This window comes from Protopterus annectens, chromosome 4.part1 (genome assembly GCF_019279795.1).
Source record: "Protopterus annectens isolate FY-2018-M chromosome 4.part1, PAN1.0, whole genome shotgun sequence".
NCBI lineage: Eukaryota > Metazoa > Chordata > Ceratodontiformes > Protopteridae > Protopterus > Protopterus annectens.
Window position 1 is genome coordinate 287602321 of NC_056734.1, and position 12017 is coordinate 287614337.

The 12017-nt window shown below is 38.3% G+C and overlaps 1 protein-coding gene across 1 annotated transcript in view; it reads right to left on the bottom strand.

Moving 5' to 3' along the window:
• Positions 1 to 1712, bottom strand: part of SPATA16 (spermatogenesis associated 16) — a 2543770-nt gene extending 2542058 nt beyond the window's left edge. The window contains exon 1 of the mRNA XM_044070135.1: positions 1419 to 1712. Within this exon, the coding sequence (XP_043926070.1) occupies positions 1419 to 1503 (85 nt within the window). The 5' untranslated portion in view covers positions 1504 to 1712. The remainder of the gene's footprint in view (positions 1 to 1418) is intronic.
• Between the last annotated feature and the right edge of the window lie 10305 nt (positions 1713 to 12017).

Sequence of the window (12017 nt, forward strand, 5' to 3'; positions counted from 1 at the left end):
AAGCCCCGCCCAAAACCCACCCCCCTGATATGTCATTCATGAATATGCATTCCCTCCGAATGTACAACCGAAGAAAAAGAGCACTTGACATTGTAATATGACAGTAAATATAACAGTAAACTGTTTACCAACATCTGTAATTGACAAGTTTTATTGCACTAATAATATATACTAATAATCAGCAAAGAAACGAAACTGTCAAAACACGTCATCAGGCTTTTTACCGTGTAGCATTATAGTTCTCTTTGTCAGAGTCAGAATGCGATGGTTCACTGTCCCAATTAATGTCCAAACGGACTCTTTTTTTTTTTTTTTTTTGGTGCAGGTGTCACAGCCGACAATTCCTCAGTATCACTGGCAGGACCTTTTACTAAGAACAGCTTTCCTGGGCGATACTGTATTAACTGTTTCTGTACATTTAATATTCTCATATCATCTATGCACGAGCGAATTAAATATGCAGACCGGGTTGTCACTCAGTTTGCAACACTAACTGGTGAGGCCCTCAACTACAATATCGCCCAAATCTGAACAGAATCAGGGACAGATCAAGAAAAAAATCTGGGTCAATCAAGGACACTTAAAATATTAGTTCTACTAACTTGAGGCATTAACAGAATTAGAGAACATGAATTAAATGTCCTGCAGTAAAATAATGATTCGGCTCTTAAATATTACCACTTTTTAATTAATTCACCACTTTTTGTCCAAAAGGAACCAGTGTTCAGGGATTAAGAGGGACAGATCTAACACTGAGTCAAAATCAAGGATGTCCCTAAAAATCAGGGGCAGCTGTGATGTAAGCAATCCAGAAATAACCAGGGGCACGTATATTAGTACTATTAACCTGAAATACAGACACTATAAGATAATGTGAGTACTAATAAACATATTCTTAAGTCTATAACTCTAATCATAGCAGTTATTTATTAAGCTTAATTCACCACCTTTCCCTCCAAGAAGGGATTGTTTTAGAAGGGATTAATTAATAGGGACAGATCCATAGCTCTCAACCTTCCATGTCCAAAATGAGGAACACTAGCCCTCATAATGTGGAACAAACGGGCAAAATGTGGAACACATACTAATGGCTTACTAACAACTTCAACTAGGAAGGTCATAGGATGGTCAAAATATGCTAATTTTACTTATAAAGAAGATCTTTTTAATTAATTAATTAATATGAGTAATTTCTATTTACAATGGATTTCACTTAAAAAATTCCTAACATTGAACGTGTGACAGAGTCTTTCAATGTGGAACATTGAGGAACGTGAACTTTTTAAGACCCCAAATGAGGTACATTCCTCGTAATGAGGTACACTTGTGAGGTATGCCACACAGATCTAAAAATCTCAGTTAAAATCAAGGACAGCTGGGACGTAGCAAACATACCGTCATTTTTCATATAACTATACCTGATTTATTTAAAGCCTCGAAGTCGCCATTCAGTGGCTTTACGACGTAAGAACCTTGGTAACGCTTTATGAGTAGTCGTGTCATCGTCCAACGCTTGGCAGCAGACAAAACGCCTCCAGAAATTTTATTTTTTAAGTTTTCTTTGCTGACAGTCTTGGGTCTCAGTATATTGGATCCGTTTGCTTAAATATTAAGGATTTCATTTCCTACGGAAACTATGATAACTTAAACTTCTGTGAAGTAAGGGAGAACACACAGCACTACATGTGTTGTACCTTTTCTTCTGCCGTTTCTCGGTAAAGAGCCTGCACGTGTCTCGATAAGTTCTGGCCGCGCGACGTTGGACTGTTTGTTTTGAAACTTTATAGTGCTCGAGCTCTTTCAACAGGTCATATACGTACGTTGCTGTGGAGCAGTATTGAGCTATTTTCCTTTTAAACTTTTCTCTTTTCTTTTTCTAAGAAAAAAAGCGCTTTTAACGTGTCCGCACACGTCCAAGTCTCGATGTAAGACACTGGTGAGTTCATAAGTGGTTTGAATGGTTACTTTTTGTCTTAAAACAGGCATTGTAAGGCTGTAAAAGATTAAAAAAAAACGTCGAGAGCGCATTCGATTTTCTCTGGTCGTCTCTATGCTTTTCTTATTAATTTAGCTTATCTTGTATTTAGGAATATGTTTCCCCAGAGCAGCGCTACTACAGATGCATCACTTGGATTGTTTATATTATTGATGTTCATTATCGCTAATGTACAAGCCTGAGATCTACTTAAGAATTATACGGTGTGGAGCTTCTACCCTCATAGCTGTGCAGCCCTGCCAACCTGTTAGCACACGAAATCTGAGAAAGCTTGAAATAACGGGGGAACAAAAGCCCAGAATTAGGGACAGATTTTAAATATTGCTCTTATAAACTTAGAACGTAGATAGAATAACAGGATTTGGGTTAGCATACATTTTCTGAAGCCTGAAACTCAATTTCTGTCATTATTTAGAGACTTTAGTCCAGAAAACCATAAATTTTACGATGTGTTGCCAGATGATTGAAAAATAAATAGCCCACAGGGCTTCTTAAACTAGTCCAAAATAGCCCAATGGTTCGGCACAAAGTGAAAGCAAAATGTGCAAGACATCCTCCAGAATAAAAGTGTCAGATACAGCAAAAACAATTAAGCATGGTAAGACTACATAACATTACCAGCGTTTTACACCTCAAACAAACATATACACCTCAAGCAAACATATTTCATAGACATGAAAAATATTTTGATGGGTGTTTAGAGACTACAGTAAATGTCAACTTCTAAATCTATAAAGTAATGTTTGATACAGATATGCTACGATTAATGATTCCAACACTATTTCTTAAGTGCTTTATACTTCTGCAGCACATTTAAAACACACATTGTGGCAGCTTACACACTTGGCATAAACTACACCATTACATCTGTTGTCCATATAATGGATCAAATCATAAAATGCAGATTCAAGTCATCTACCTTGTGAAAAGGTACAAGAATCTTCTCCCCTGCGTAAGATTTGAAGTTCCGGCTTGTTTACAACAATGTATGTTATCGTAAGACGAGGAGTCCCTGCTTTAAATTGGTCATTGGGGGAGGAGGGATACTGCTCAAAATCTCTTCTACAGTTGTTCGATTATCAACAGTCTTGGATGGAACTTCAGAAGCACTGTCTATATAGGTTCATAGGTAGGTACTAGGCTATTGACCCTAGGGCCTATATAAGCCTAGCCAAACGGTACCCTAGCTTTTGCTACCCAAGAAAATTATTTTCCCGTGCCCCTGTCAAGCAGAGCCACAGAAGTGATCCCCGGGGTGAATTTCCTATCTCCCATCCAATCATCAAGATTTTTCTTGAAGAGTGCTAATGAGGAGCTTTGTTTGATATAGATAGGTAGTTTGTTCCAGAGTATGGGAAGTCTCTGAGACAGGAATCTATCCCTCCAGCATGTTCTGTTTATTGTGGTGACAAGGTTTAGGTCCCTAGAACGTGTAGCTCGGAGGGATTGGGATTTCTTTACGTGGAACATGTCAAACAGCTCTGGGTTTGACATAGCTTTGTATGTTAGACAGAGATTGCCTCAGAGTAGGCGATATGCGACCGAGTAAAGATGGAGTTTTTTGAGACGGTCTGCGTAGGGCATTTGTTTGAGGCTGGTAATCCTCTTTGTGAGGTATTTATGTGGCCTTTCCAGTTGTTGTAGATGTCTTGTGAGGTACATACCAAAAGGGGAGTTGTAATTTGTAATGGGTCTAATGAGTGATGAGTAGAGGGGAACAATTACCTCTTTTTTCCTGGATGAGAAACCTTTTCTGATGAGGTGTGCCACGTAGAAGGATTTCCTGACTACTGTGGCGATGTGATTATCAAAGGAGAGACTACTGTCCACCTGTGTCCCAAGGTCTCTTATCACACTTCCGGTGTTAAGTAGACTACGACCTATGTGGTAGTTCATGGGTACAGAGTTTTTACCAAAGGGATGACAATGCACTTTTTGGCATTGAGCTTGAGGCCATGGCTTTGACACCAGGCATCTGTCTCAGTGAGGCCCTTTTGTAGGATGTCCACATTGTTACGAGATTTGATTATGACTCCTACTTTACAGTCATCTGCAAACTTTGTTAGCCAAAGACCTTTTGTGTTAGCCTGTACTTCAGAGAAGTAGATACCAAACAGGAGAGGACCTAGGACTGAACCCTGTGGTACTCCACTTGTCACTGGTCTGAAGTTGGATTTAGAGTCTGCTACTTTCACAGTGCGGGTTTGGTCAGTGAGCCAGTTGGCAACCCATCTTGTGACATAGGGATTTATACCTAGTTTAGTGAGTTTGTCTATAATTCCAGAGTGGGGGGTGGTGTCGAAAGCCTTGGCGAGATCTAGATAGGCTGTGTGTACCATCTCACCCTCATCTACAACTTTGGTGACCGCTTCAAAGAAGTCTATCAGGTTTAGAAGACATGATATATGAAAAAAGAAAAAAAAAAAGACAACTGGTGTTAAAAAAGGGAAAAAAGATACACAACTTCACAGTCTTATAAACAAATAACTAACAAATTCACTTTGTCAAAAGACCAAGATCAAAAACACGCAATAAACCAAACACTATCAATCCCTCATTTAGAACAACAGCTCTGTCATCATACTGCAAATTGCAAGTATTTACTACACAGCACCAGATTTTGAACAAATCAGCATATATTTAGTACAATTTAACTTAAAATGTCTTCACCTTTTTACTGTTTAAAAAAAAAAAACACACACAACCTTAACATCAGGTATCCAAAGAAAACAATTCAGGCACAGTCAGTTACTGTATTACTATATGGGTATGCAGTAATCAAACACATTTACACAAATTCTTAGCAAAAACATGTGCACTCTACTACCAATGTTCTCACTCTTTAACATACAGGACAAACACACACACACATATACCAGTCTTAAGTGCACACAGTACCAGCTCCCCCAACCCACCGTAACAGTGACGTTTTTCTTTCACTAGTGACGTCCTTAAATTTGAGTGAATTTCACGTGAAAAATGCTTGCTGTCATTATTGTCACAAATAGAGGCCACTGTATTAAAGACAGCGGAACAGTTTCCCCAACAATAAAAGTAGTGTTATGCAGCTCAATACAGGAAGCAAGAAACCTTTCTGAAAGGCTGAGGGAAAAACACATATATACACACACACACACACACACACACGGAAATTTAAATATCGAATAATTTTCTTTGTTTCAAGCACAGGAGATCTAGCCCAGAATATCAAAATAATGTATCAAAAGTAATACGATTCATAATCTATGATGAACACCGAATAACAGTTTCCATCAGCACAAAATGTTTTTAGTAACATATACTTCACAAGTTACTACACAAGCATTAACTAAAACAAGAAAACATGCAATAACCCACAGTTCACATACATAGCAAAAGGTATTTTTAAACAGTAAGCAAACCCGTAATTGTTTGCAATAAAGCAAATCAAATGCGCACATATATACATTTTTACAAAATGACAAAGCTCGAATAAAACGTTAAGTACAATGTCAATAACTAAATTTAAGCTTCACAAATAGAAGATGCTCCACAAAAAATACAAAATACCTGTTTAAAATTATTTGCAATAACAACTTTTCAGGGTGATCCCGCTTAAAAATAAAAGTATATATAACTTGCGTATTAAAACTACTACTGCTAAGATTGCCCTGTAAATAAGAAATCTAAATATATAAAGCAGAGCTTTACAACACAAAAATAAAAAACAAAGCAACTTTCAATTGCTGTTAATAACCAAAGTCTATATATCCAATCAATCTGAAAACTGACAAAATATTGCAATTTCAATTGCAATTTTGTTCAACACTTGTTGATACAGTTACTGCTGAAACTTAGAAAATGCGATTAAAGCAGTTTATAGTCTTACAATAACAATATAAATGAGTGACAATTCAGAAATCAAATTCAGTGTCTTTGCTGGATTCTCCGCCATATATGTCCGAAGTAAAACGCTGTAACATGTCACTGGAAGGTTCAAATGTGTTGCAGCACATGTTGTATCTAGCCATGTATGCCCAAATGTTCATAACTGATTCCAGCAGATCCTGGTGGATTCTGTTTCTCAGCTTACATTTTATCAAGTTCATTTGTGAGAATGCACTTTCCACAGAAGCATTGCTGAATGGCAAAAACAGTAATGACAATGCAAACATTCCTAGTTCTTTGAAGTCTTTTTCACCAGCGGCGTCTGAATGATTGACAACTTCAATCCAGAATTCTTCGCAGTTAACGTCATCTTTGTTAGACCATGTGTACACATTTAGTTTGTTCCATCGCTGTTCCAGTAATCCAAGGTTATCTTTGTTATACAATGGCAAGAAGGACAGCTGATTCATTTGTGGTTTCCTTGGCCCAAGAACGACAGATGGACTAAGGTCTGCTAAGGATTCCAACTGTGTCACATTGGCTGGTTTTCTCTGCTGCATTTTGCGCAGTAATTCAATAAGGTACAGCGACACCTTCGTTTAACTTCTTCTTCTACTGGTGTATGTTCCAACTTCAGGTCTGACACCAGGAGATAGAATTCAATTCCAAAATTAACTGCACCAATTGGTAGATGACTTGTTTCATTGTTTATGTCATAAGCCAGAAATGCAGACCATTTGGTTACTGCAGTTGGTCGCATCACACGTTGCATGATATTGCGATAGATAATCATTACTTCATCAAGTAGTTTAACAGGACTGGCCTTTTCCAGCTCAAAGAGTTTGTTGACCCTGTTCAGTTCATCCAATATTGGCTGTAGAAATACAAGATACAGCTTATTTTCTGGTGCACTGTACATCTGGTACAGTAACTTGACAGTGTAGTTCCTTTCAGCATATTTTGCCAGTTGAAAATGGAGCTTAAGTTCATCATACTGATCAAGAATTTGCTGAATACAAGGCACAATAGAGAGCCAATGGGTGTCTGATAATCTTACAATTTTTAATGGTTCCTCACCAACGTTGATGCATTAGTAGATACTTTGATACTTCTGTTGGCGAGCTGTGCTGTGTGAAAACCAATTATAAGTTTCTAAAACCATGAAGTCAACATTGCGTGGCATTACTTTTAATGCATATGATGAACAAAGTTGAATGGAATGGCATATGCATTTGATGTGAACAATAACTGGGTTGACTTCTTAGAATCTGGTTATGACTGAATTGACATTGTCGGACATTGTATTGCAGCCATCTGTAGCCAGCCCCATACACTTGGAAGGTGACAGTTTTTTATCATTCAGAAACTTTATAAGTGCATTGAAAACTGCTTCTGCTGTTCCTGATTCCAACACTATCAAACCCAGAAATGACGAAACAATTTTACTTAACTTTGCGCTGTAATCGCGCATGATAACACACAGCTGCTTCTCTGTCATGATGTCAGTATTCTCGTCTATTATAAGTGAATATGGCACATTTGTCAAGTCTTCGAGTAAATCAGCATGAACTGATGGTCCAACAGCACGTTTGATTAATGCTGTGCATTTAGTTCGGTGAATTGCCAGGTCTTTACTCGAAATATCATCAACTAGTTCTCCTAGATGATCGATAATGTGGATGCTAGAATGGCAAGCAATGTGTGCAGCCAATTTCAGTTCTGCCTTTTTCACACTATTGTCAGTCGTTATCGATGGCAGCCAACATCAAACAGACTGCGCATTTTGGAAAAAGGTGCTTCATTTCGTTTGTGTTTTTCAGTTGAAGCATGGGACATTAAATCGCCCTTGTGTACATGCATTTCACACCAACAGTATTTGCAGTAAGCTTTCGTGTCATCTCCATGAACTTTCTGTATCCAATTTTTCAGACTGGCCTCCTTTTCCCATTCGGGGCTGTAATGTTTCGTGTATTGTGACCACTTGCCCATCATTGACCCTACTAAACTGATTGACAGGTAGGTGATCCAGTGAACGAGCGAAATTGATAGGTAGAAAAGGGAGAGGAGAACCGTGCTGTGGCAGTATGAAAACTTCTGGGTCAGATCAGGTGATCGGCAAATTGCCGCAAATTAGTCCCATTTATACAGAAAAAAAACAGGCACGTTATCAAAAGTAAATTAAAATTACACAACAACTAAAAATCTGTAGATTCTATACATATGCAGCTAGCAACCAGCATTTACAAACCAATCTTCTGTTCCACTAAAAACCCCTACCACATTAAGTACTTCTGGCTCTCCCTATGTCTTTACTGCACAATTTGCAATTGCAAGCCTCTTTAATTTATTTTAAGCAGCCAATAATAATACCGAGGGGCCACATGGAAATGCGCACTGTCACTCTGACTATATATCAAGGAGTGACCTAACGTCTACATTCATCTTCCTCTTGTGTAGAGGCTGAGCACACACCACTTGCTTACAACCATGTGCTTACAGCCAACTTAATACCCAAACCACATCGTTAAGACTGCTTGCTCAATTGTTTTTGCTAAAATGCATCTCATATCACCTATACAACAACAAGACTAATTAAAATCTAAATCGGGACATAGTACAATTTTTCTATAAGCTAAACACGAAGTTACGAGTGACAGCAAGTGAAGGACATCTTCTCAGTGACTGCAACTACTGAATATCCTACATTTACTTGTCTCAACAAAAAACTTTACTTCAGATACAGCAAGCCTCAATGTCACAGTCTAATTTAAGACAGCGACAACTGCACAATGTTAACCGGGGGATAACAATTGCACAGTATTCAAATAGCACCGTATTTCATTCTATGCAAAGCTAAGGATGGACAACAGCAACTCCACTTGTCATGCATGGCCATGCAAATATGAAAAACTCATATGTGCTTTCACTGCCCTGAAACAAGGTTCAAACACAAAATGTATCTTTTACCTTAAAAAGCGTTTTCCAAATGGAGAACTCACAATTCGTGTAACTGTCAACACTACTCCCTTTTTAAATTACATTACTGAAATCCTGCTGTCCATAAACCGGTCATCTCAGTACCAATGCAGCAATCAGCATACACATTTTAATTCGTTAAATAAATAACAGAGTTGGCAAAAAATGATCTCGGAATATCATAACAGTTGACAGTTATTTTTTTTTCATTGCTGTATGCATTAAGGCCACTATAACAGCTAGAGAAATAAATATGATGTAATCGAATAAACAGTTCTAATACATCCTGCTAACTCAACACTTCTACTGAGAAAGTGAAGGGTTTGCAAACTGCAACCAACAACTGTATGAAAATGAGTTCTAAAGTAAATGTGTTCACCTCCGTGCCAGCCATTTAATCTTTCCCACAGCAAGTCAGCAACAGATCTTCCGTTCCGAGAGGATAGTGGTTAGGTCCTAAGAGTGCAAAGGAAAATAGCCCAAAAAATGCACACAATGCAAAAAAAGTAGCCCAGAAACCTGCAACCCGCCCAAGCCTGATTTTTCCAACCCATTGATGTAAAAAGTAGCCCAACTGGGCATGAAACACGCCCAACTAGCAACACATACTAAAAATATAAGGCAAAAATGGGCAATATTGTACTTGAGGGCCTCACCAGATGCGCAGTAGCAAGCCCCGCCCAAAACCTACCCCCGTGATATGTCATGCATGAATATGCATTCCCTCCGAACGTACAACAAAATGTAAAAAGAAAACAATAGTTTCACAAGGGGAGTGTATTGCCAAAAAATGATTACATTTGTGCTTATTCTGAATACAGTTATTTTATTAGCACACTGTGCTCCACATTGTGACCCCAAGGAGGAAGTTTTAGGTAAGACTGTGGTACTTTCTTTCTATGCTCTTATGTCCACTTCTTTTATTACTGGTTATTTCAAGCTTCCACACACGCGCACACGCACACACACACACACACACACACGCGCGCGCGCGCACGCATTCGTACCTACTTTTTTTTTTCTTTTGAGACCGGACCGGAACATGTATATAAAGGTAAATGTAATAGATAAGACTTTTGAAAATGTAGCATGAAGTCTGGCTTATTTATAAAAGCGATTAATATAGCTATACTTGTAAAAGCCACCGAGTATTGATGTTTTATAAAACTTCCTGTTGTGTTTGACTCAATGCACAGTGAAATGATTGTTTTGAGAATAGGACCGTCACAGGCCAGTTTTTCATAATTTACAGAATATTGCACAGCCTGGGTCCACCGCATCTGTCACTCAGTTTGCAACATACCCACTTCTGTGCGAAATGAATGTATGAGGCCCTCAAGTACAATATCGCCCAAAAATCTGGACATTCTTTGAAAATGTGGACAATTAGGAGCCATGGCTGTTACTGCACCCCCAACAGCACCACCTACCCACAAAAAAGGTATAGATTTTTCCCGTGCTCAGTGGTATACAGACCCATATTACATTTGCATAGTAATAGGTAATATCACAGCATCATGTTCCTGATAGTGTTTTGTGTGTGTGTGTGTGTGTGTGTGTGTGTGTGTGTGTGTGTGTGTGTGTGTGTGTGTGCGCGCGCGCGCGCGCAGGTGTGTGTGTGTTTTTCAGTACAATTACACCATGGGCATGTTGCGCAGATTGCATTTTGGTTACAGGGCTGCATTTGCAACAAGGCTCTGTAAAAGAATTTTGAACTCTTGGTTTACTTGCAGTTTTGTAACAAGATTCTGTACCACACCATGATAGCCAGTCCCAGAAAAGTCCAATCATATTCACACCAATACTGGTAGCCATCATGAATCTTCTTTCTATGCCACATCATGGTAGCCAGCTCACAGTGGTCCATTCACACAAATGCCAGTATGCAGCACCAACAAACTTCAGTGCCTTAACATGGCAGCATACAAGCAACATCCATTCCCTTCTCTCAGCGAAGATTATCTAACACAAAAACAGTGTAGCTGGGTCATCATTACACACTTCCGCAACCAGAATAATAATTACCAAAGTGTTCATTTTACAAATCAATACTTAAAATAAGCAAAGCTGTCCAATGGCAATGTACAATGCTTGTATAGATTAGAACACACTGGGATGTGTAGTAGCAAACACCACCCCAGTGTGGCACAAGCTGAGTTGAGGCTGCAGGGAAGCAGGAAGTTTGCTGTCCAATTGAAGGATGCTTTATTCAGAGCATTTCTCATGGAGCCTGGTCCCTTGTAATATTTTTGATTTTCTGGTAAATTGATGAGGATTGCAGTCAGTCAAGTACTAACAGACATTATAATGGCAAAGAGTACAAAAGGAAATATATACACATGCTACTTGGTAAACAAAAGAAATAATCACTCTGAGACGGCAACATAAAACTGCTGCACTACTGCATAGCCATTATTAATGGCCTATAACCACATATTAAAACTATATAAATTAAGGGCCAATACCCCTAAATCTAATTAAAAGCAGGCAAAATTATTTCTCAACATATTAGGCAAAGACTGAAGTTACCCAAGTAGTTATGCTCTTCTTTTATGCTCTGAATATTTCTCTATGGGCACTTAATATACAAATGATTATGCAGTATTATGTTCATCAAGTAACAAAGACCTTAACAAATAGTTTGATAGCTGATCTTTTTTTATAATTATTTTTCTACTTGTAGTTCAAATTCAGCTGTCTTCTACTTAAGGAGAGAAACAAAACTGCTTAGTTGTTATAACATTTTGAATATGTAATGATGCATTCTTCCACTGTAGTCAGTACTACTGAAAAGAGGCTAATTCAGCATCAGATAGAGTGATGATTACACACGTGCACACGCGCACACACACACACACACACACACACACACACACACACACACACACACACACACACACACACACACACACACACACACACACACACACTTACTTTCTGGCACTTTTAGTAGTTCACATGTCCAGCTACATTATGTCTTGAATAAATACTTAACATAGGGAGTGAGTAATTAGATGTATTGAGATAAAAGTGTGTGCTATTCTGACCAAAACCTGATTGCAAGGTTGCATACAAAGGCTAATTAACACAAAAATTATATATATAATCTGAGTAATACAGATTGTGAAAACTTCAGAAAAGTACCACATAGGTGAAACTGATATCTCTGCTTCATATG